The sequence below is a fragment of the Cebidichthys violaceus genome, unplaced genomic scaffold (assembly GCF_023349555.1).
Source record: "Cebidichthys violaceus isolate CVI_PGR_0920_01 unplaced genomic scaffold, fCebVio1.0.p SCAF_38, whole genome shotgun sequence".
Lineage (NCBI taxonomy): Eukaryota > Metazoa > Chordata > Actinopteri > Perciformes > Stichaeidae > Cebidichthys > Cebidichthys violaceus.
In genome coordinates this window covers 2591975-2617584 of record NW_027176572.1, presented here as the reverse complement: position 1 = coordinate 2617584, position 25610 = coordinate 2591975, and the positions used below count along the sequence as shown (strand labels likewise).

General features: G+C 42.7%; 3 protein-coding genes across 3 annotated transcripts in view; 1 reads left to right on the top strand and 2 right to left on the bottom strand.

Moving 5' to 3' along the window:
- Window positions 1-437: 437 nt before the first annotated feature.
- LOC137884396 (protein NLRC3-like) lies at window positions 438-12287 on the bottom strand. The gene is made up of 10 exons (XM_068726185.1): window positions 10979-12287; window positions 10741-10905; window positions 7659-7772; window positions 6913-6991; window positions 6529-6757; window positions 4578-6393; window positions 4307-4480; window positions 4001-4156; window positions 2218-2264; window positions 438-2085 (listed from the first exon to the last, which is right to left on the bottom strand). Exons 1-10 carry the CDS (start codon window positions 11080-11082, stop codon window positions 1529-1531), a joined length of 3441 nt encoding a protein of 1146 aa, XP_068582286.1. The 5' UTR covers window positions 11083-12287; the 3' UTR covers window positions 438-1528.
- Window positions 1721-25610, top strand: part of si:ch1073-184j22.1 (erythroferrone) — a 43375-nt gene continuing 19485 nt past the window's right edge. The window contains exon 1 of the mRNA XM_068726189.1: window positions 1721-1736. The gene's annotated coding sequence lies outside the window, so the exon portion shown is untranslated. The remainder of the gene's footprint in view (window positions 1737-25610) is intronic.
- The window catches only part of mfn1a (mitofusin 1a), a 10731-nt gene continuing 2140 nt past the window's right edge, over window positions 17020-25610 (bottom strand). The window contains 15 exon segments of the mRNA XM_068726186.1: window positions 17020-17706; window positions 18133-18267; window positions 18348-18544; window positions 18839-18949; window positions 18951-19240; window positions 19682-19784; window positions 19990-20094; window positions 21315-21441; window positions 21530-21651; window positions 21737-21804; window positions 22401-22554; window positions 23354-23461; window positions 23582-23690; window positions 24360-24484; window positions 24741-24903. Of these exon segments, the coding sequence (XP_068582287.1) occupies window positions 17640-17706; window positions 18133-18267; window positions 18348-18544; window positions 18839-18949; window positions 18951-19240; window positions 19682-19784; window positions 19990-20094; window positions 21315-21441; window positions 21530-21651; window positions 21737-21804; window positions 22401-22554; window positions 23354-23461; window positions 23582-23690; window positions 24360-24484; window positions 24741-24903 (1984 nt within the window). The 3' untranslated portion in view covers window positions 17020-17639.

The window sequence follows — 25610 nt, the reverse complement described above, 5'->3', positions numbered from 1 at the left end:
CTCGACATACCAACGGCTTTCTGGTAGCATAAACAAAAAAGACCTTAGAAGGACATAATGTACACACAAGAGTCTCTGCTTGGTATCAGAAGCGAAACGCCCTAAAACGACTGTCACATCCTGTGAGAGGCAGAGAGCAGAACACATAAATACTGAGATCTCCGGTCTCAGACTCTTAGTCTTTTTTCCGCTCTTCTCAGCAGACTCTTAGCTTGTGCTCTTTTACAAGAGACTCTCTTCGCTCGGCAGGCTCTTAGTCTACACAAAGCCTACGGGACATGATAGTACACGCAAAGCCTACGGGACATGATAGTACACGCAAAACCTACGGGACATGAATCAAAACCTACGGGACATGACATAAATATTAACATTGACATTAAAACAATGCAAAACAAAACAGCCTCAGAAACCCTCAGAGACCAGCAACACTGGACTTTGGTTGGAATGTACAAAATACAAACCAGTTTTATTTGGTTTATACAATAAAAAGATTAAAGGTTACACAAACAGATGATGTAGAAAGTAAAGAAAAGAAAAGATAAAATGTGAAAAACCTCAAAAGTTCAGATCACCAATAAGCCTCGTCAACAAGACTCCAAATCAGAAGCCTGAACAGAATCCTAAAAGAGCCAAGTGGTGATTCTTTGTCTCCTCCTGTTTCTACCTTTTTACTTGGAGCATCTTTAACCTCCTGGTCCATATATGGTCACAACTCAACATCAGTGCATCATTGATGAAGCTGTTTACGTAGTCTCACAGTTCATGACAGACTTCTCAAAGTTTGTTCATTTGTTACACGATGATCAAAGATGATGAATTTAGTTTGTTCAGATCAAAACAACTCTTGTTCAACATTCGGAGGTTTTTCTTCACACAAACAAATGTTTCAAGACAACAAAGTTCAGTTTTCTACACAAAGTCAAAGATGTTTCACAGCTTCTCTCAGGCAACACATAATTTCAGGTCATCACATGGATCTCGCTCAGCTCTTTCAGACATCCATCTGCAACACCACAAATCCCAGAGAGCTCTCAACCCCCCAGAGTCCAGACCAGCTCAGGTACCCCTCACCTGCTCCAACTGCATCTACAACCTGTAGCGTGAACCCAAACTCACTCAGTTTTCCGGCTGCTTTTATGCTACTCTCTGAGGCTAGTATCTCCTTCAGATTCATGCGTCACTCACATGAGTCCTCCTCTTTCTAAGCCAGACACAGAATGGAACTGGTTGTAACTGGTTTGGTCCGGATACAACCAAAGCACTATACAAGGCTCAAGTGACCTTGTTACATTAAAGTGTCTAAGCAGGCTAAATGTTCACTTCTATCACAAAATAAAAGAGTTTATGTTAAATCACATCTAATATGAAATAAAAGAGTTTATGTTAAATCACATCTAATATGAAATAAAAGAGTTTATAGGTTAAATTGGTTATAATAAGTGTAAACAAGTTATATGTTGTGATGGTTATACTTTTATCTGGTCAGCAGAGAGAAAGTTTCTCTAGCAGGAGGAGACTCTCCCTCCTACAGAGAACACAGAGACACTGAGGAACCAGAACTGGACCTGGACCCGGACCAGAACCCAAACCCAAAGCCAGGATAAAGAGGTTCAGTGAATGTGGTGTTGAAGGTGTGGAGGTGGATCAGTGTGTCAGAGGAGACTCTGTAGAAGGACAGAGAGCCAGCAGGACAGTCCACATACACTGCTACTCTACCAGAGGAGGAGGAGGAGGTGGTGATGGATGTTCTTGTCTTATTGTGACAGACAAAGTAACGACCACCATCATAGCACAACAGACTCCAGGACTGATCATTCTCTCCAAACCTATAGTCTTCACTGTCTCCTTTCCTTCTGATTCCTCTGTAACTCAGTGATATAGAAACGTTTCCTCTCCACTCGACCTCCCAGTAACAGCGACCAGTCAGACCAGTTCTACACAGCAGCTGAGGCCTCACATCAAACCTGTCTGGATGATCAGGATATGACTGAACCTCCTCCTCCCATGTCATCTTCCTGTTGTTGTCAGACAGTTTGAGTTCTCTGTTCACTGTGTTTGTGTCGAGTGTGAGTTCACAGGAGTCTGATGGAGGGAACAAGACACAATACAGCTGCAGTTATTAATCTGTTTGATGATGACATCAGAGATGTGAATGAGTGATGTCACAGTTTGAAGACGCTTTGTTTTCATGAATCAAATTCAAAGCACACTCACACTTCCTCAGACCTGGTCTGACCCATCGGACTCCAGCAGGCTCCGCCCTGAAAGGAGGAGGGGGGTCAGAGCAGCACGGACACATGGACATTACATCCTGTCATCACAGAGCTTTGTTCTTCATGTTCACATGGAGCACTTATTCATCAGCTCATGTTCTTTGACTTCAGCGGAGCTTCTTGTGATGGGCCCATGACGACAGCTCATCGTGTTCACTTATTCATGATGTATTATTATCAGGATTATATTGAGCATCATCATCATTTCACACTCAGTCTCCTCCACCAGTCAGTCACTGAATCACATGTTTAAACCTGCATCAGCTGATTTCTTTGTCCACTTGTGGTTCAGTGACAACAAGCTGTAAACACAACATGTGACATCTCATCATCTTAGAAAGGAGGCGTGTCTAACATGATATCAACCAGCTGCTTCCACATCCAGCAGTTACACATCAACATGATGACTCATCAGGAGTCTTTGTGTTTGTGTCACCTGATGAATGAAGTCCAATGTTCTGTCTCTTTTAGCTCTGTTTTTGGTCTCCACCACCTCCTGAGGGAAACATCTGTCTCTTTAGCTGCTGAATGCTCCACTATGTTCACCAGCTAGTCTCTGACTGAGTCTGTCTGCTGTTTGCTGCTGAGCAGGTAGTGAACAGAGGCTTCATCACAGCTTGTTGGATGAAAACAGCTGCTGCTGGCAAACACTGAGACTGAACCAAACAGGAAATGTGCTGCAGAACCAAAACTAAGAGCTAAAAGAGGCTCAAAAGCTCTGTAGAGCTGCAGAGATGGAGACGCTTCTCTGTGGGTTCATCACCACCACACGACTCTTCACCATCACACAGAGTCAGCTGATCCGTTGTCAATATAGAAGTATTGATTGTTGGATGTTTTGGTCCTGACAAGCGACCTCTTGTGTTTGTGTCATAATGACTGTTGTCTCTCAAAAGTAAAAGGAGAAAGTATCCTGAAATCACTACAGCGCCACAAACCCTCTGATGGAGGAGGTCGGGGGGATGGTTGGATGTACAAAGCTGTTCACATCCCGTCTCCAAGCAACAGTCAACACTGGTTTCTATTATCTGTAATCTGGGGGTGAAAATATTACAGTTCAAGTCTGTCTGCAGCCACAGAGCACTGCCTGTGTCCTACTAGAACTTTGGTCCAGTCCTAAATAAACCTCTTTGGGCTCTGACACACCATGTCCACAATCAGCTGTTAGTTCTTCACTGAGCATCTGTGGTCGACTGTCACCTGTAGCTTCAACAAGTTGACTCTTATCAGCCAGAGAACTGGCTCTCAGTGCAAAACAAACCAAAATCAGGTAAAGCTGAACTCCTTTAAAACAGAAAAACATTCCTATTGTGATGATTCATCAAGACGCTTTAAACAGATTGTTTCTTTCTGATATAAGTCCACAAACCTGCAGCGTGACGACGTTGACGCATGTCAACCCATCTGGATGCCCGTCACCGTGTCAGGATAAACCACTGTCCTATTTTCTAATGTTGAAACAAGACAACGCTCCAGAAAAACAACAGTTTCATCACCTTCCCTCCCTGTTTGGGCTCACCCTGGCTACTGTTCCCTGACTACTTCTGTCTGTATTGATGGTCTGATGTGGGACACAAACAGTTTGATGAGTCTCTGGTAGTTTGAGGTCAGCTTGGTGTGTCAGGGTCATATTAACCAGGCTGACAGTGTGACAGAGAAAACGTTTCCAGCTCTACCTCCTCTATCAGACTGATTGTCTGTGGCTGCAGCAGGCCTCTACATACCTGAGAGTTTCCACCAGTCCAGCAGACAGCAGCTTCACTCCTGAGTCTCCTGGATGATTGTAGCTCAGGTCCAGCTCTCTCAGATGGGAGGAGTTGGAACTCAGAGCTGAGGTCAGAGAAGCACAGCCTTCCTCTGTGATCAGACAGCCTGCCAGGCTGCAAAAACACAAAACAACACACATGTCACATAATGTGAGGGAACTGTGAGGGCTGGAAGGTTTATGTTTATTACTGTTATCACAAATCTGTTTGGGTGTAAACTTTAAACTTAGTACTTAGTCCAAGAAAAGTAATTCACAGGGTCACCTGAGAGTCTTTAGTTCACAGTGTGGACTCTCCAGTCCGGCAGAGAGCAGCTTCACTCCTGAATCCTGCAGGTTGTTGTTACTCAGGTCCATCTCTCTCAGACTAGAGGCCCGGGAGCTGAGAACTGAGGACAGAGCTTCACAGCTTCTCTCTGAGAGGTTACAGTCACTCAGTCTGAAGAGACAATGATGAAGAAAAAATAAACAATAAGTAAGAAAGATAGCAGCGTATTTAAGTTATGATATATGAATCTAACTCTTTCTGTACTTACAGAGCTTTGTTGGAGGCTTTGACCACTGGCAGCAGCCTCAGAAGAGCCTCCTCTGAAGCAGAGTATTTCTTCAGGTCAAACACGTCCAGATCTTTTTCTGATGACAGTAAGATGAAGACCAGAGCTGACCACTGAGCAGGAGACAGTTCATCTGTGGAGAGACGTCCTGAACTCAGGGACTGTTGGATCTCCTCCTCTAAAGAATGATCATTCAGTTCATTCAGACAGTGGAACAGATTGATGCTTTTCTCTGGAGACACATTCTCACTGATCTTCTCCTTGATGTACTGGACTGTTCTCTGATTGGTCTGTGAGCTACTTCCTGTCTCTGTCAGCAGACCTCGTAGGAGTTTCTGATAGGTGTCCAGTGAAAGACCCAGGAGGAAGCGGAGGAACAAGTCCAGGTGTCCATTTGGACTCTGTAAGGCCTTGTCCACAGCACTCTGGTAGAGATGTGTTAGTTCAGGTTTGTCTCTAGAGACTTTAGACCTCCAGGAGGTTGTTCGTTCTTCTGACAGCAGATTGACACCAGAGTTGATGAAGGTCAGATGGACATGAAGAGCAGCCAGAAACTCCTGAACACTCAGATGGACGAAGCAGAAGACCTTGTCCTGGTACAGTCCTCTCTCCTCCCTAAAGATCTGTGTGAACACTCCTGAGTACACTGAGGCTGCTCTGATATCGATGCCACACTCTGTCAGGTCGGATTCATAGAAGATCAGGTTGCCTTTCTGCAGCTGATCGAAAGCCAGTTTTCCCAGAGACTCAGTCATCTTCCTGCTCTCTGGACTCCAGTGTGGATCCGTCACAGCTCCTCCATCATACTTGACCTTCTTCAGTTTGGACTGAACCACCAGGAAGTGGGTGTACATCTCGGTCAGGGTCTTGGGCAGCTCTCCTCCCTCTCTGGTCTTCAACACCTCCTCCAGAACTGTAGCAATGATCCAGCAGAAGACTGGGATGTGACACATGATGTGGAGGCTTCGTGAGGTCTTGATGTGGGAGAAGATCCTGCTGGCCTGCTCCTCATCTCTGAATCTCTTCCTGAAATACTTCTTCTTCTGTGGGTCAGTGAACCCTCTGACCTCTGTCACCATGTCAACACACTCAGGAGGAATCTGATTGGCTGCTGCAGGTCGTGTGGTTATCCAGAGGTGAGCAGAGGGAAGCAGTTTCCCCCTGAAGAGATTTGTCAGCAGCACATCCACTGAAGTGGACTCTGTAACATCAGTCAGGACCTCATTGTTGTGGAAGTCCAGAGGAAGTCGACACTCATCCAGACCATCAAAGATGAACAGAACCAGGAACTCTTCAAACCTGCAGATTCCTGCTTCTTTGGTTTCCCTGAAGAAGTGATGAACAAGTTCCACCAAGCTGAACTTCTTCTCTTTCAGCACATTCAGCTCTCTGAAAGTGAATGGAAATGTGAACTGTATGTCCTGGTGGTCTTTGTCTTCAGCCCAGTCCAGAGTGAACTTCTGTGTTAAGACTGTTTTCCCAATGCCAGCCACTCCCTTTGTCATCACTGTTCTGATTGGTTCCTCTCTTCCAGGTGAGCCTTTAAAGAGGTCTTCTTGTCTGATGATTGTTTCTGGTCTGTGTGGTTTCCTGGATGCTGTTTCAATCTGTCTGACCTCATGTTCATCATTGACCTCTGCAGTCCCTCCCTCTGTGATGTAGAGCTCTGTGTAGATCTGATTCAGAAGGGTTGGGTTTCCTGCTTTAGCGATCCCCTCAAACACACACTGGAACTTCTTCTTCAGGTTAGATTTGAGTTCACGCTGACAAACTGCAGCAGGAAGTCCTGAATGACTTCCTGAATAAAAACAAAGAACATCAATGATTAAATTATTAGGCAAATATGTCTACATATCTGAACAAATGTTGGTCCATCTCTTTAGTAACCGTCCCATTTATCCAGCATGTTACATCTTCAGAGAAATCCTCTTACTGCTCTGCAGACGGTCAGCCAGCTCCTCCTGCTTCATTCTCCTCAGGAAGTGCAGTGTGATCTTCACAAATGCCTTTCTGCTGCTCCTCCTCTGCTCTTCATCCTCACCGTCCAGCACCTCCTCATCCTCCCTCTGACTCTCTAAGCATTCTGGGTAATCTGAACTCACAACCTGCTGGATCTTCTTCAGCTCGTTCTTCACAAAAGTGATGATGTTCTCCTCCAGCAGCTGGAACAGAACATTCTATGAATGACACAAACTAAAACCATGGAACCAAACATCAGGTCCATGTTGGACAGACTGACGATCCACTGGTCTACAAAGTGCAGCATGGAGATGATTGTGAACAGAATAGATGTAACAGTAGTTGTACATGTACAAACCATAAATATAGAGTCCAGGTGTGTTTGATGCTGCTGGGCAGACTGACCTCTGGGAACCTCTGAGCTCTCCTGGTCCTCTCTGTGGAGGAATCATGAAGAATCAGCTCACATTGTGTTTGTACCATTAACATAAATACTACAATTAGTTAAAGACGTTGTGTTCTGTCATGATTGATCACAATGAAAACCAGATGCTCAACAGATTCTCAGCTCTGCTTTTATTGGACAGTAGAAGTTGTTTGATTGGCAGCACGGTAAAGTCAAAGATTATATCCTAGGTCAAATTCATACCGGTTTACTTTATATACCTTCTATACCTTCCACCTCTAGATACCACTACAACTAGAAACAACTAGAATCACTTCTGATGTGATACTTGTTCATATTTGGTGTAGTTTCTATTCTACCATTGTGTTGTTAGTCAGATGTACCAAGACTTCATACTGTTGATCTGTCACATCACTGAAACAAAGGGTCTGTATTTGGTTTTGTCCACAGCACCATTGGGGAGACTTCCTCCTCCGAGTCTTTCTAGTCTCCAGACCTCTGCAACTAGAGTTAGGATTATATCCAGAATGCTACTTCCTGTCTGATGATAAACCTACAACAAGTAGTTAAAGATATTGTGTCATGATCATAATGAGAAATGAGATCATGATGACAGATCAATGACTATAAATGATAGAAGACCAAACTCATATCTGTGTATCAGCTAGTCATCTGTTTCATCTGTTTTAAGAACTTACTCTGGGTCATAAGAACGGCGTCCATCTTTGAAGTCAATCATACGACTATTAGAGCGATCACTCTTCATGGACACACAGCTGGGTCCAGGAGACGTTTCTCTCTGCTGCTGTGAACTGATAGAAACACTGACATTACATCATCATCATCATCATTCAATGCTGAAGAACCAGCTCACATTGTGTCTGTCCACTCAGAGACCAACACAAGGTAAAGGTCCATGAAGTGATATCTGGATGTGGATCAGGTGAGTCCCTGTAGTGGTGAAGGTTTACTAGTCCTGCTGATCCCACTGAGAATCAACAGCTCAGTCTTTCAGCTCACTGTCTTCTTCACCAGTCAGTTTGGTTTAGTCCCAACAGGTCTCACCAAGCCCTCCATGGAGCTCTCCCTCCCTCACTGGACACTGCTGAAGTGCCCTGGAGCAAGGCACCCAGAACTCCAGTGGAGCGTCTCAGTGTCAGACTGGTTGTATTGGGCAGCTCCCAGTGTGAGTGTGTTTCAATGAAGAAGAGTGTTGGTGCTCAGAGAACTTCATCTGAGTCAGTAAAGGTTTAAAACCTGGAGATCTGACAACAGAGTCTGATAGAAACACATCATCTTTATCACCATCATCACCATCACCATCACCATTAACTTGAAGTCACTGCTAGCTTGTCTCTCTCTGTACTTCATAGATACATCTACAAACACCTTTAAAGCTAATTGACACATTGTTTTTATCTGATTTAAAATGTAATAAAAGTTAGGTGTTGGAGATATTACACCTCGTCAACAGACTCACCATTGCCTGCGTCGGGGACTCAAACCTCCTCCCACTCAGGCATCAGCTGAGGTGGTCAATCAGTCAGCTCATTAATGATCGACCAGACTCAGATCACAGCTTGCAGCACATAAAGGAACCCTGCAACCGGGCCACCTGAGATTTTAATAGTTGGAGACTCGATCAGATTTGTGGTTTAGTTTGTTTCCTGTTTTATTTTGAAGTTCCCTGCCTCTTGTGTCCTGTGTTCACTTCACTTCCTACCTTTGTGATTGTCTGCCCCGCCCCTGATTGAATCCTCCTGTCTGATCACCTGCACCTCCTCAGTGTATTTAAACCCTGTGTTCCTGTCTCAGTGTTGCTTCGTCTGCTCTGATCTGCTTCCCGGTATGTTCTGTTGTGGTTTTTTCCATGTCGATGATCGGTGGCCTGGACTTTAAAGTTGATTTAACCTCAATATCTGAAAGCTGGCTTAATACTTATTTGCTATCTGACTTGTGGTGAGATACCACAGGATTCTCACTAACCAGGAACTCAGTAACGAACACCCACAGAACACAAGAGAGATTGAAGTTTCTTCAGTTCATGCAGGTTTATTTGCATCGCACAGAGTACAAGCAAACCGAGTTGTCCGGACTCAACTCTCCTCAACAAAGAAATGTACCTTACTTTATAACCTCGTCCACCTATTCATGATAGCCCCCCTCCTCTTACTCATCAGCTCTCAACTTACCTCTAAACAGTAATTTTGTTCATCATGCATACAGTAGGGATTCATAACGGTTTCAGATCCGGTTCCCTGGGGGCATTTTGGACATCTGGGCACATGAGATGTACTGTTGGTTTACCAATTAATCAATATCAGGAGAGACACCTGTCAGAGGATCCTACTGGTCCCTGTTCGTCGCCAGACTAACTCTCAACAGGAATGCAGTTAAATGACCAGTGTCTATGCATCTACTATGTATGGGCCTGTGTGCTGTTTGGATTTAGCTTTGATCTGTATAGTTGTTAACACATACATTTCTCCTCCCTCAGTTCCCTGCTATCATGGATGTATCCCTCGTGCTTTATCTTTCTAAATCACCTGATCCTGTTTTGTGTTTTGCCCGTTCTGGTACTCTTTGGATTATTTGTTCCTCCCTTTTGGACTCACCTTTCTAAGTTTTGTTTTGGAATATTCTTTATGAAAACCTGAGTCTACCTTCATCTGGGTCCATCCCCTGTTGCCCTCTTTGACCCACGTGACAAGTCACTTAACTCCACTATTGGAAGCCTGAGGAGAAGGTGGACCCTGTCTGGTCCAACTACCACTATGACCAAAGGATGTGAGCGTTTTAGTCGTCTTTTAGCTGCTGCACTTGTGGACGCAAAATGTATATATTCACTAACAAGACCATATATGTGACTTAGTGTGAGCTTCAATGTATAACAGGACTATATGTGGGATGTCTGCTCTGCTTCCATTAGAGGAAGTAAGTGAATGGGGGAGCAGACAGTGAAGCACAGAATGTTTGGGTTAGGAACAGAAACAGATGTTAGTGAGGACTCCTCCTACCCCCCCACCCTTGTGCACTGGTCCTTTATAAGATGTTCAAACCTGCACACGGGGCTCTTTATCCCTCAGACTGCACACAGGCGCTCAGTGGGATGATTGAACCTTCTCTGCACAGACAATAAATACTCCAAAGACAAACTTTCTTTCCTCACATTTCCTTATTTCAGTATTACAGCACTCACTCGCTACTATTCTATAGTTTTTACACCACACCTTACTAACGGGCCTTTGCTGTCCGGGCCCCTCAGCTGTGGAACTCTCTTCCTGGTAATCTAAGACCGGCAGATTCAGTCTCCTCTTTAAACCTCTTCTGAAGACTCACTTTTACCCTTTGACTTATTTTTACATCTGACGGATTTTATTTTGTTTATTTATTTAAATCTTATTTTATGGTTTGATTGTGTCTCTTATTTGCTTTCATGTTTTATTGTGAAGCACATTGTAACTTTGTTTTGGAAAGGTGCAATTTAAATCGAGCCCTAGCCCTATTTTTAGACCTCTGCTCGAAAAATTTTAAGAAGAAAAAAGTTTTAAGAGGCATTTAGTATGAAATCAATGTTTCATGTAGAAATGTTTCAGTGTTGAAGTTGAAGCTGTATTCAGTGCAACAAAGACAGGAAGTGATGCAGTGAGGTGACCATGATGGTTGAAGAGTAATGCTGTCCAATCAGGATGAAGAGAGGAACCATGTGGTGTAAAAGAGTTTTACCTGAGTGACCTTCTGACCTCATCTTCATCATCATCATCAGTTTGAAATCCTCACCTTTGATCAACAGGGTGGCGTCCATCTTTGAAGAATATAGGCTGATTCATAGACAGGTCACTCTTTGTGGACACACTGCTGGGCTCAGGTTCAGGTCCAGGTTCAGGTTTACTTTTACGTTTAGGTCCAGGTCCAGGTCCAGGTCCGTCTGGTCCCTGATGGGTCCTGGTCACATGTAGAAACAGAGTCAGTGGATGAAGGACTTTGAGTCATGGACAGTTAGAGATGGTCATCTCACCTCTGAGCTTTGGTGTGTCTGGTTGTAGAGGGAGGGACTCCCTCCTCTCTGTCCTCACACTGATTCATAGCAGAGTCCACACCTTCACACAAACACAACAACATTATGTCTCTTCATCAGGACAAACACACACGGCTCATTCACCTCAACACTGAACACACTCATGGGACAGTTTCCATGTTGTCGTCACGTTGAGCTGCAGAGTCATCTCTAAGAAGTGACGTTCTCAATGCTCTCTAGTCTTTTGTCTTGTTTGAAGACTAGAGGAAGACACTTCATGTGGCTTTTTATTGGCATTGATGGTCCTCCCTTCCTCGTTCATGTGGAGGGTTCTGGCTGGACGCTGGTTCAGAAGACGTTGCTCTTCCTCGTCTATCAGTCGCTGCATGAACGAGTCAGATGGTGTTTCCTGCATGGAGCAGCGGTGTCGTTGGCTTAAACCTCCAATGTTTGGAGTTTATCTCTGAACACGATATTAAATATGATAATAAACGTAAGCTGTGAATGTGCTTTAGTGTTTGTAGCATGCATACTGACATGACTTTAACACTATTGTGAGCTCATTCCTGCTCTCCAAACACTTTAAAATCTTTATCTTTACATAAAGGAAACCACATGTTGTTCAGAGGGTCCGCTCAGTGTTTGGACCTCTGTACTTCTGAAACCCTCATAACAACGGCTGCCAGTAGGTGGCGCTGTGACTGAGTTAATATTGGCCTGCAGAAGTCCTCAAGCCTCGACTCTCATCAAGCATGGCACGTTTGGGACAGTTTAGACAAAGAACAGTCGAGTTACAGCAGATTGAAGGATGATGGTGAACCATGTAAAATGGCCGCCACACCACGTCCTCAGCCTCCATGAAAACTTTAATCTTTTGAGAACTTTTCATCACTAAGGTCTTTAGATTGTGAAGTTGATGTGATTCATTATCTAGGAGGAGTTCACTAAAGTTCAGCACCTGGAAAGAGCAACAAACAAAAACACCACAAGAAATGTATACAGAATTCAAAATGGCCGACTTCCGGTTGGGTTTAGAGGACGGCTCCAGGAGACTTTTTTTTAAGTCTACATGTGATACGTGAGTTTACCAAAATTCACACATCTATGTGAAACGTACTGCGAGGGCTGCATGGTGTAAGCTGTGTAGGGGGCGCTATAGAGCCGACTTCCCTCTGAAGCATTAAAACCACATCAGATGAAGACATTGAGGACTTTAAATGTGAGACAGTTTCTTCTGTTTGGAGCATCTTGAGCCTCAGAAACACCTTCAGAGTTCATAATTCATAACTTTATGATCTTTGGATCACTTTTCACTGTCAAGGTCTCAAGAGGATCTGAAGTACATCAGGTTACATCTATAGGAGTTAAAATACCTTAATAAGTATTATTATAATAATAATGAAAATTATTACGATAATAAAAATAATGATAATTATTATTATTTTAATAAAATAATAATAATTATGATATTAATAATACTTATAATTATGATAATAATTATGAAAATATCATAATAATCATAATCAATAATAATAATATTTATATATATAATAATTAATAATAATTAGAAGAACAATACTATTCATAATAATAATATTCATATTAATAATATTCATAATAATACTATTTATAATAATAATCATTAGAAGAACAATAATATTGATAATAATATTCATAATAATAAACATTAGAACAATAGCTCTAAATCTAGATGAAGTTTCATATGTACAGTATGACGTCATCGTCTACTCTAAAGCTACCCTACATCCCTCCAAGGAGTACTTCCGGTCCAGATTTCAAAGTAAAGGATCGCGTGTCTTTTAGTTTACGTTATTTGGGATTAAGGAACAGAACAGTAATTTAAGACCCTAATATTTGGACTCAGTACTATTTAGACTACAGTCAGTACTACTATGAAGTACTTTTACTGTGTACTTTGTGAATCCCACATTAAGACAAAAAGAATGAATCTTGGTCTCTGAAGAAACTTTGACATTAGATTATTCATATAGTACACAGTAAAATACTTCATATTATATCTGACTGTAGTCTTAATAATAATAAATAACAGGATCTTAAATTACTCTTCTGCTCCTTAATCACAAATAACTCACGCGAGCCTTTACTTTGAAATCCGGACCGGAAGTACTCATTGGAGAGATGTGCGGCAGCTTTAGGGAGGACGACGACGTCATACTGTACCCACTAAACTTCACTTTAAATCCTTTGTGTTCAGCTGACTGAAGAAACACATCAAGTTTTTCTGTTACTTCTTCTCACGAGACTGAACTCAAACGTGACTTCACGAGGAGAGACTGAAGACTTTGTGACGTGTTGCTCTGTTCTTCTTCAGGTCCTCCTCTGAAGTCCACTGGAACTAGTTTCTGCTGGACCTGAAGGACCAAAGAGTCCTCCAAGAGTCCCTCAGTGGAAAGAGTCTCTTACTAACCTTTAGAAGCAGAAGAAGAAGCTGCGACACCACGAGCTCCAGAAGTGAAACTAAAGAGGAGCAGGAAGGGAGGGTCCGGTGTTCCGGTTTAACTAGGGACCCTGTTAACTGGCGACCTTCAGCCGAATGCGTCTGTTGTTGTCGTAGTTACGGCAGCTGTTGTAAATAGTCAGAGAACACGTAGCTGTCCTCGTGAATGCCGCATTGATTAGTTTTGCATTACGGTGTCAAACCTTCTCATTTACAGTCTTTGGTCAAAACAGACCGGATTCCACGTTGGAGAGTCTTTTGAGAAAACGAGTCCACTCGAGTTTGAAACGTCGCGTGTTGTTTGTGTTGAAACAGGAAGAGAGCGCGTTGCTCTTCCTTTGAAATAATAAAGTTGGTAAAAAAAAACACATAAACGTCTTTGGAGCCTGTTTTGTTCAAACATGTGTCACGTAGAAGAACTATGTAGCACAGTTAAAATAAGATATATATATATCTATATATCTATAGACTAAAGTTAAAGAACGTAGAACACAGTCAGCGTCGCTCTTCAGACCAGAGGACACCAGATCAACTTGTGTCCACACTGCGTGTTCACTGTGGAGCACTCTGTCCTGTACTTCAGAGCAGAGCCACATAGCATCACACTGTGTAATATGGTGGGCACAGAAGAAGAAACCGAGCCAAGGTTTAGAGAGAGGCTATCGGCTTTCCACACAATATACAGTTTTAAGGACGACCGTTCAACCTGGTCAATAAGTTGGACGCAAATAGTCCCATCATGTATTACATAGTGTGATGCTATGTGAGTCAAATTAAATGTGATTTTACTTATTAAATTCAAATGAACTCAACTGTTTCACATCTGTGTTCTTGGCTGGTTAAATTCTTCATTTTGTGACTTTTCTTGTTTGCTCTGATGCGTTATGTCCACATTGTGTAGTTTCACCTCATGACAACATCACAAACATTTGTCTCATTAATTTACAGCGACACAAAGACGTTTTGAATTGTCTGATTTTAATAAGGCGCCCATTTGTTTCTGAAACCAGCTATATCCTTAACATGCCTCTGAAGTACAGGACAGAGTGCTCCACGGTGAACACGCAGTGTGGACACAAGTTGATCTGGTGTCCTCTGGTCTGAAGAGCGACGCTGACTGTGTTCTACGTTCTTTAACTTTAGTCTCCAAGATGACACATTATATTGATGGTGGTCTAGTGGTTGTGCCTCTGACTACCGACTTTTTTCCCCTCACACAATATGAGTTTGAATCCCGTAAATATGATTTATTTATATATATATATATATATATATATATATATATATATATTTATATATATATATATATATATATATATATATATATATATATGTCTTATTTTAACTGTGCTACATAGTTCTTCTACGTGACACATGTTTGAACAAAACAGGCTCCAAAGACGTTTATGTGGTTTTTTACCAACTTTATTATTTCAAAGGAAGAGCAACGCGCTCTCTTCCTGTTTCAACACAAACAACACGCGACGTTTCAAACTCGAGTGGACTCGTTTTCTCAAAAGACTCTCCAACGTGGAATCCGGTCTGTTTTGACCAAAGACTGTAAATGAGAAGGTTTGACACCGTAATGCAAAACTAATCAATGCGGCATTCACGAGGACAGCTACGTGTTCTCTGACTATTTACAACAGCTGCCGTAACTATGACAACAACAGACGCATTCGGCTGAAGGTCGCCAGTTAACAGGGTCCCTAGTTAAACCGTAACACCGTCACGAGGACACCGGGTGCCTGTTGTTCGAAACCTAAATAAGGGATTAAGCCGGGATATGTTGGTCATCCCGGCTGAATTTAGCCTTTAGCAGTCGGTTGTTCGAAAGCTGGATAACTTTATCCTGGTCAAGTTACCATGGTGATTTATTCTCTGCAGCTAGCCTGCTCCAGACCAGGCTAAATGCCAAGCTTAGTTGATTCTGTTGTCTTATCTTTGGAGTCAGAAATGAATGTGTTTTATACAGTCGGTCCATGTTCTGATGAAGGCTACGCATTGGCCTCGTTTTTAAACAAACACGTAGGCTAAATTATTATTTAAAAAAAGAAATAAAACAAAACATGATCAAATAAAAAATAAATAAAGTTAGCCTATTACGATAGTTCTTTTTCATAATTGGGGCCTATTCGTGTGTTCGTCATTGTAAATAAACACCCTTCATATTGTTTGCCAGCTCAAATCTGATGTTATTGCAGTCATTACAGTCATTAGAAATGGCTGCACTTGCAAAGGTGCTTGCAATTAATTACACGACTCATTTAATCAGTCCGTCTCCAGACTTCCAGACGGCAGCGGTGCTTCATTTTATGAGAGGCGTGTCACCTTACGTCAGCATTCAGATCCGCTGTTCATTGGAGGAAAGTGTCCACACCTGTCGTCTCATCAGTGAATCTGTGATCCATCTCTGTGGTCTACTGAAGGAAGCCGTGGACGCGCACTTACTCAAATTAGTTAGACCTGGCTTGACAAAGCCGCCCCTCCTCAGCCTGGCTCGGCGTTCGAACAACCAATTAAGCCAGGATGAACTTATGAGACTTTGTCCGACCTGGCTTTCCCACTTATCCTGGATGTCTTTATTCTACTTTCGAACAACAGGCCCCGTAAACAGTTTGTCATGTTGTTTTGTGTTGAAGTTCATATGAAACAATATCCACCTTATTAATATATATAGATATATATGCAAACAATATCCACCTTAATAAATATATATATACAAACAATATCCACCTTAATAAATATATATATACAAACAATATCCACCTTATCAATTCTGTAATAAGAGGCCAAATATATATACAGTATATATATATACAAACAATATCCACCTTATTAATATATATATATATATATATATATATATATATATAATATACATATATACAAACAATATCCACCTTATCAATCCTGTAATAAGAGGCTCAATATATACATTCTTATATAGATATATACAGTATATATACAGTATATATATACTGTATATATACTGTATATATATTATACTGTATATATATATAAATATATATTGTATATAGTAATTGATTATTCTGAATTATTAATTACAAGTTATTACTATTATTCAGAATAATAGTAATAATAGTAATAATGATAATATTCAGAATAATAGTGAGAGGGAAAAAGTGGTTTGTTTGTGTTTCTTTTTTATTTGTTGATTTTACTAAACAATTTAATTTAATTTATTTCTTAGTTTATTTTTATCGTATCTATTGTTGTTGTTTTTTTTCCCCGTTTCATCTGTTTTATTTGGGTTTAACTCTTACCTTGTCGTGCTTTCTGTTATTATTGTCTTTAAACTCTGTTTTTAAAGCTGTTTTCAATATAAATAAAGTTATTATTATTATTATTATTATTATTATTATTTAAACCAATCACAGTCGTCCTTTCACTGAGGAACAAGCAGGCCAATCAAAATGCTCCAGTCTCAGCTCAGAGGTTGTTGTTGTTGTTGTTGTTGTTGTTGTTGTTGTTGAACAGTAACACACATGAGGAGTCTACATCCTGTTAGTCAGACGAGAGTTTAATGACAACAACCTCATTAGAGTCATGGTTTATCTTCTTTATCTTCTCATCACGAACACATTCAGACAGGATCGATGATCACGTGTATTGATTCATTGCTAGCTCAGCTAGCTCAGGTAGCTCAGGTAACATCTAGTCACACTTTGATGTGTTTTGAACACAATATTCACAGAAACAATCACGTCTGTTGATGTTGATCCAGCAGGATTGATCAGAGAAAAACCAGCAGAAAACACAGAAACATCTGGAAACATCTGGAAACAAGGATTTGATCCTCCATTTGTCAAAATGTGGGTTCTCAAACTTCTCACAAGACAAAAGAGTGAGTCAGCAGCAGCAACATCTTCTCCTTCTCCTTCTTCCTCTTCTTCTTCTTCTTCTTCTTCTTCTTCTTCTTCTTCTTCTTCTTCTTCTTCTTCTTCACCAAAGTCTCTCCAGAGGTCAGTTTGTCCCTTCTGGGCTGCTGTAGAAACACTCAGTGAAGAGGATCTGCTCCCTACTGGAGATATGAAGGACTCGTTCTACGCTGAAGAACACACAACGATCTTATAATCCATCTCCTAAAGGATTGATTGTTGTCTCTGGGGATGTGAGTCCAGGCAGTACTAACTACAGCTGAGGGATCAATGAAGTCCGTCAGAGTCCCTGCAGGTACTGAACAGAGAAGACCTCCAGCTGGGTCTCCAGCTCCGTGGCTCTGTTCCTGAAGACAAGTAGAAGAAGAAGAACAGGAAGTAGTCAGGATACCATGGTTCTCCTCCAGTACTCAGTAGAACATGTGTTTCTAGTCTCTGATCTCTGATCATGTTTCATTGTAAACAACTAATCAAGAGGAGAGCTAGTAACGTTAGCAGCACCGCTAACGGCTAACCAACGGAGGTTCACTTCAGTTACACTATGATGCCTTCAGGCTCTGCTCAGTGAACATGAGGACTGGTGAAGGTACATTATAACGTTATCGTGATGTGTTCACATGTAATCTGTAAAATGTAGTTCTGGTGATGAACTTGAATGAATCCAGTAGTTTGAAGGAGATGTTTTCACGTTAATATATCATATTATATTATATTACATCATATTATATCATATTATACATCACTATAATGTTTGTCTGTGTGTGTCCTCTGACCTGAAGGCCTTGGACCTCCTCTGGATGTTCTCCAGTCTCTGGATCCTGAAGCTCAGCTGCCGGATGTTTCCCTCCAGCTCCGCCTCGCTCAGGTCCACTCTCTGGGTCAGACGGCCGAAGGTGGACGACAGCTCCCTCAAACAGGAACACAGAGGTGAGTTAGAGTCAGGTGACCACTCGGGTGTCACTCTGTGTGTGGAGGGGGCGGGGCTTACTTGTGCACCTGCTGGCTGCAGGCAGAGCCGGCGACGTGGACGACGGCCCTCAGACGACGAGCGACGTGATCCACAAACTGATGCTTCAGAGCTCGCTCTCTGCTGGAGTCGGTCCAGGTGAGTCTCTCATACAGGTAGAGGAGACCGTACAGAGACAGAGAGACAGACAGGAGACGCCAGCCCACCGAACGCCACACCTGTAACACACAAATACATATACTGTATATACACGTATACACACACACATATACACACACACATATACACACACACATACATATACTGTATACACTGTATACATGTGTACACGTATACACACATATATACACATATATACACATATACACACACACACATATACACACACCTGTAACACACATATACATGTACTGTATATACACATACCTGAGGCTTTAAAGGAGCAGTTTACAGGTTTAACCAGCTAGACACACATACGTATATATATATATATATATATATGCTCAACGTACCACTCCACCGATCACCAGCACCGTCATGGACGCTCTGGAGGTGATGGACACCAGACCCGTTGCTATGTAAACCACCATCTGGTCCTTGAAGGTGGAGGTCTCCTGCAGAGAGCAGTGATGGAGATGAGCTGAAATATACAAATAAATCATAAAACAAAGCGTCTGGACGTGATGGACACACCTGCAGTCGGGGGTCGGGGCCGCTCAGCGCCCGCTTGGCGTTGGAGGCTCCGATGAAGCGAGAGACGAGCGCCGTCCAGCCCAGAGAGAACTGGAACTCTATGTTCTCCTGGAAGTCTGCACACTGGGCCACGAGGCCGAGCTCGTAGCTCAGGTCGAAGGAGGCCGAGGGAGCGGAGAGCTGCTCGTGGACGAACGGGGACAGCAGAGGACGGACGCTGTCTAAGAACAGACAGACACATGTCAGAGGACAGACTGTCACATGTCACATGTCAGTGGATAGAGGACAGACAGTCACATGTCTGTGGACAGAGGACAGACAGTCACATGTCACATGTCTGTGGACAGAGGACAGACAGTCACATGTCTGCGAACAGAGGACATACAGTCACATGTCTGTGAACAGAGGACATACAGTCACATGTCTGTGAACAGAGGACATACAGTCACATGTCTGAGGGCAGAGGACAGAGGACAGACAGTCACATGTCTGAGGACAGAGGACAGACAGTCACATGGCTGTGGACAGAAGACAGACAGTCACATGTTTGAGGACAGAGGACAGACAGTCACATGTCTGTGGACAGAAGACAAAGGACAGACAGTCACATGTCTGTGGACAGCGTAGAGAAGACAATGTGACCAGAGAGACAGACGTCGTACCGATCATCTGTCTCTGAGCCTCTCTGATGTCTCTGAGGACACCGACGGAGCAGCGATGAGACAAACAGCCGACCAGCCTCTCCTCCACGTGCTGCAGCAGCTTCTGAAGACAAGGAACAACCAAAAGGACTCACTGCTTTACATCAGTGTCTTCATCTCTATCACCTCTATTTCTATCACCTCTATTTCTATCATCTCTATTTCTATCACCTCTATTTCTATCATCTTATTTTAATAGTGGTGGTTTTGACTGTGAACATTGTACTAGTACAGAGGTTGAGTACTTGTAGTTGTACTGCAGGACTCACAGTTTTGTAGAGCTCCAGAGTTTCTTGTGTGGGGTTGAAATCGGCTCTGAACTCCTCCACCAGAACAGGAAGTGAGCGGATCTGATCCGACAGCGCTGTAGAAACCTGACACACATTAACCTGCTGTTACTGTCCATTGACACAACAGTCACATTGTTACTGTACATCTAAACAACAACAGTCACATTGTTACTGTACATCTACGCAACAGTCACACTGTTACTGTACATCTACACAACAGTCACATTGTTACTGTCCATCGACACAACAGTCACATTGTTACTGTTCATCTACACAACAGTCACATTGTGACTGTACATCGACACAACAGTCACATTGTTACTGTACATCGACACAACAGTCACATTGTTACTGAACATCTAAACAACAGTCACATTGTTACTGTTCATCTACACAACAGTCACACTGTTACTGTACATCTACACAACAGTCACATTGTTACTGTTCATCTACACAACAGTCACACTGTTACTGTACATCTACACAACAGTCACATTGTTACTGTCCATCGACACAACAGTCATATTGTTACTGTCCATCTACACAACAACAACAGTCACACTGTTACTGTACATCTACACAACAGTCACATTGTTACTGTCCATCGACACAACAGTCACATTGTTACTGTTCATCTACACAACAGTCACACTGTTACTGTACATCTACACAACAGTCACATTGTTACTGTCCATTGACACAACAGTCACATTGTTACTGTCCATCGACACAACAGTCACATTGTTACTGTCCATTGACACAACAGTCACATTGTTACTGTCCATCGACACAACAGTCACACTGTTACTGTACATCTACACAACAGTCACATTGTTACTGTCCATTGACACAACAGTCACATTGTTACTGTCCATCTACACAACAGTCACATTGTTACTGTCCATTGACACAACAGTCACACTGTTACTGTACATCTACACAACAGTCACATTGTTACTGTCCATTGACACAACAGTCATATTGTTACTGTCCATCGACACAACAGTCACATTGTTACTGTCCATCGACACAACAGTCACATTGTTACTGTACATCTACACAACAGTCACATTGTTACTGTTCATCTACACAACAGTCACATTGTTACTGTCCATCGACACAACAGTCACATTGTTACTGTACATCTACACAACAACAGTCACACTGTTAGGGGTAACAAAAACTGATCCTCTATAAATGTTACAAAGATGCTCCAAAAACCATGTAAGTGCTTTTTCTAAGTAAACTAATTAAAGTGTCTGTCGGCTGAGGAGTGTCAACCTCCAGCAGGAGCATTTCTTCACCTTGGCAGAGACATCTTCGGTCAGAGTCTTGATCCTCTCTTTGACGTTGTCAGTCAGATGGTTAATCTGTCCTCTGACGAAATCAAGCCGGTCCCTCTGATCCTCGCGCTCCTCCAGGCAACATATCCTGTCAGAGGTTAAAGGTGAAAGTTGGAGAGACTAGAAAAAATACTTTTTGTCAATGGATGGGCTCATTTTGAGTGAGTTTTACTGACTTCCTGTCAGCGGAGGCGATGTTGATGGCGTCCATCACAGCTTTGATGGCCTCAGTGATCTGCCACGCTCTCACTGTGTGCTGCTCAAACTTGGTCTTCACTGCAGACTGAGAGATGAACTCCTGCCAGGTCAGAGGTAATCTACTGTCACACTTTCTGGTTCACTTAAATTATCTTTTAGGATATGATTCAAAATGATCTTTGTACCTCAAACGTCCTCTCAAACATCTGGAACTCTCTCAGTCTCTCATGGAAACCTTCAGCCAGAGCGCCACCTGCAGGAAGACACAGGTCTGATATTTAATTCAATTCAATTTAATTTATTTTGTATAGTCCAAAATCACAAATTTGCCTCAGTTGGCTTTAGTTACTGTAAATATAAAACTGTCAACTCGAATGCAAAAAACACCACAATCCATAAATCAGCTAGTCAATAAAACATCAGAAAACAGTAAAATTGTCCATCTGAGTTTGTCCAAAGTATATTATATTGCATTTCTGCTAATAAATCCCCCTAAATGCTGCACACTGGTCCTTTAAAACAATAATTTATGAGATTTATTGTGAATATTTTTAGGAAATCAAATCTTAATCTTATCATTTTCCTCTTCTACATATTTAGTCATGTTTAAATATTGCACACTTTCCTTTACACGCTCATTAGATATTATTTTTATTTACACTTTGTGTTACTTGAATTGTCTCTTTTCTAATACAAAACTATAATTATACTGTACAAAAAAGAAAATCATTTTAAATCAATATCCAGGAGGATAATTCAGTGTAAAATCATCTCTGGACACTTTGAGGTATCAGATACAGACATCAGTTGTCTCTGCTGTGTCCTCCTGCTGACCCTCACCTGTCTCACCTGTCTCAGGCATGCCCTGTGCTCGCTGCATCCTGGAGCTCAGGACCTCTTTGGCCGAGACGAAGAAGATCCTCCCCGGAGCCTCGTCCAGGCCGACCACCTTCAGCTCCTCGGCCAGGAAACTCACACAGCGGTCCAGGTGCTGCTTCCTCACCTGGACAGCAGGGAGAGTACACAGTGGGTACTTCCTAGTTCCCTTAGCTGGGTAAATCCTAGTTCCCTTATCTCCTTAGCTGGGTAAATCCTAGTTCCCTTAGCTGGGTACACCCTAGTTTACTTAGCTGGGTACATCCTAGTTCCCTTAGCTGGGTACACCCTAGTTCCGTTAGCTGGGTACACCCTAGTTCCCTGAGCTGGGTACACCCTAGTTCCCTGAGCTGGGTACACCCTAGTTCCGTTAGCTGGGTACACCCTAGTTCCCTGAGCTGGGTACACCCTAGTTCCGTTAGCTGGGTCCACCCTAGTTCCCTGAGCTGGGTACATCCTAGTTCCCTTAGCTGGGTACACCCTAGTTCCCTGAGCTGGGTACACCCTAGTTCCGTTAGCTGGGTACACCCTAGTTCCCTGAGCTGGGTACATCCTAGTTCCCTTAGCTGGGTACACCCTAGTTCCCTTAGCTGGGTACATCCTAGTTCCCTTAGCTCTGTACACCCTAGTTCCCTTAGCTGGGTACATCCTAGTTCCCTTAGCTCTGTACACCCTAGTTCCCTTAGCTGGGTACATCCTAGTTCCCTGAGCTGGGTACACCCTAGTTCCCTTACCTGGGTACATTCTAGTTCCCTGAGCTGGGTACATCCTAGTTCCCTTAGCTGGGTACATCCTAGTTCCCTGAGCTGGGTACACCCTAGTTCCTTTAGATGGGTACACCCTAGTTCCCTTAGCTGGGTACATTCTAGTTCCCTGAGCTGGGTACATCCTAGTTCCTTTAACTGTTTACATCCTAGTTCCCTTACCTCCTCGATGTATTCTGGTTCACTCACTGAAGCGTCCCATCTGTTGTGGAGGATGAAGATATTCGGTTTGGAGATTCTCTCGCTGACTTTGTGGAAGAAAAGTTTCTCCTGCAGACAGAACACACACACACACTTATATATTTATATATATATACATATAGTACTGTACTTTATATATATATATATATATATATATATAAATATATTATTAACATGTGGTTCCCTCACCGTGTTCATGAGCGTTGACTCAGCGTTTCCCACCAGAACAAAGACGTCGGCGTCCAGACAGAACTTATCGATCCAGCTGTCTAACTCCAGAGTGACATCGGTGCCGGGGCTGAGGTCAGAGGTCAGACATGGTAATTATTTAATTAATGTTTTTATTCGTATTATCAGCTGCAGTCTTCCTCTCTTTGTGCACAAAGAGCTGAAAGTTCTTCTTCACTCAACGGATGTTTTCCTGGATGAATTCTGATCGATCAATAAAATAGAAGGCGTCCTCTGATTGAGACCAGAGCAAACAATCAATGTTTAAGACACTTTAATACCCATGAACCTCTACCTGATCCTCTACCCGATCCTCTACCTGAACCTCTACCTGATCCTCTACCTGATCCTCTACCCGATCCTCTACCTGAACCTCTACCTGATCCTCTACCCGATCCTCTACATGAACCTCTACCTGATCCTCTACCTGATCCTCTACCCGATCCTCTACATGAACCTCTACCCGATCCTCTACCTGAACCTCTACCTGATCCTCTACCTGATCCTCTACCCGATCCTCTACCTGAACCTCTACCTGATCCTCTACCTGATCCTCTACCTGATCCTCTACCCGATCCTCTACCTGAACCTCTACCTGATCCTCTACCCGATCCTCTACATGAACCTCTACCTGATCCTCTACCTGATCCTCTACCCGATCCTCTACATGAACCTCTACCTGATCCTCTACCTGATCCTCTACCCGATTCTCTACATGAACCTCTACCTGATCCTCTACCTGTCCATCAGCACCAGGTCGTCTCTCAGCAGAGCACAGCGGCTTTTAGGCCACATCACCTTCACCAGACTGCCAGAGTCCAGAGTGGGATCCATGTGGAGGGCGTGAGCCAGCTGGTTCACTGTCTGAGGAGGAGCAGTAGGAGGTAGAGGAGGAACAGGAGGAGGAGCAGTAAGAGGTAGAGGAGGAGCAGGAGGAGGAGCAGTAAGAGGTAGAAGAGCAGTAGGAGAATGAGGAGCAGGAAGAGAAACAGTAAGAGGAGCAGAAGGAGCAAGTTATCGCAGAGCCATGTGATTGGTTGACAGAATAATGATGCCAGTTAAAGGGACAGTAACATGTTCGTAAACATGTTACTGTCCCTTTATGGAGTGGTGGTCGTACGGTGACGCTCCTCCTGTCATTGGACGCCTCCGTGGTGAGGTACGCCTCGTCTCCGTCGGTTCCCTCCACCCTCAGGAAACAGTTGGTGGTGTGACCGATGCCACTGGGCAACACGCGCTCCCTCAGCATGGCGTTGATCACCGTACTCTTACCGTTACTGGTCCTGAAGCACAGACACACCTTCATCATGGTCATCATCATTACATCATCTACATCAGTGATTCTTGATTCCAAGAATCACTGATCAAGAATTATCAGTGATTCTTGATCCCTGATGATTCTTGATGCCACAGGCGCAAAACTGACCCGTGGGACCGCATAGGTTATCAGTTGAAGACACCAGAGATATTACTGTTATCCATGAGACGCTCAGTTACAATATAGCTTCCCACCACTTGGTGGCAGTAATGCGCCAGTCAGTTGTTTAACAAGCTCCAATAAGCAGAAGAAGACACTCAGCTAGCCGCTAGCCTGTAGCGAAAGTTATGGAGAAGTATTTAAAATAGTGCTGGGCAAGTTAACGTGTTAACAGCTACATTCCCCTGGGTCCTAAGTCCCTCCTTGTACGGCTTCTTATCACCCTTTATGTACTAACTACATTTATAACAAATACCACACATAGTACACGGTACTCAGAGTTGCATATGTGTCTGACCAAAATACCAAAATAAATAAATGATTAATTTAAATTATTTTTAGTTTTTGTTTGTAATATGTATAATAATCATATAATTTAGTCATCACTACTGATAATTTAACAAACATAAAACATGACGTAGAGAGGTTTTCAGTTTTCAAGATGTATATTTAAATATCATTTATTACACATTACAAGATAGAGAATATCTATGATCAGAATCATCATAACTG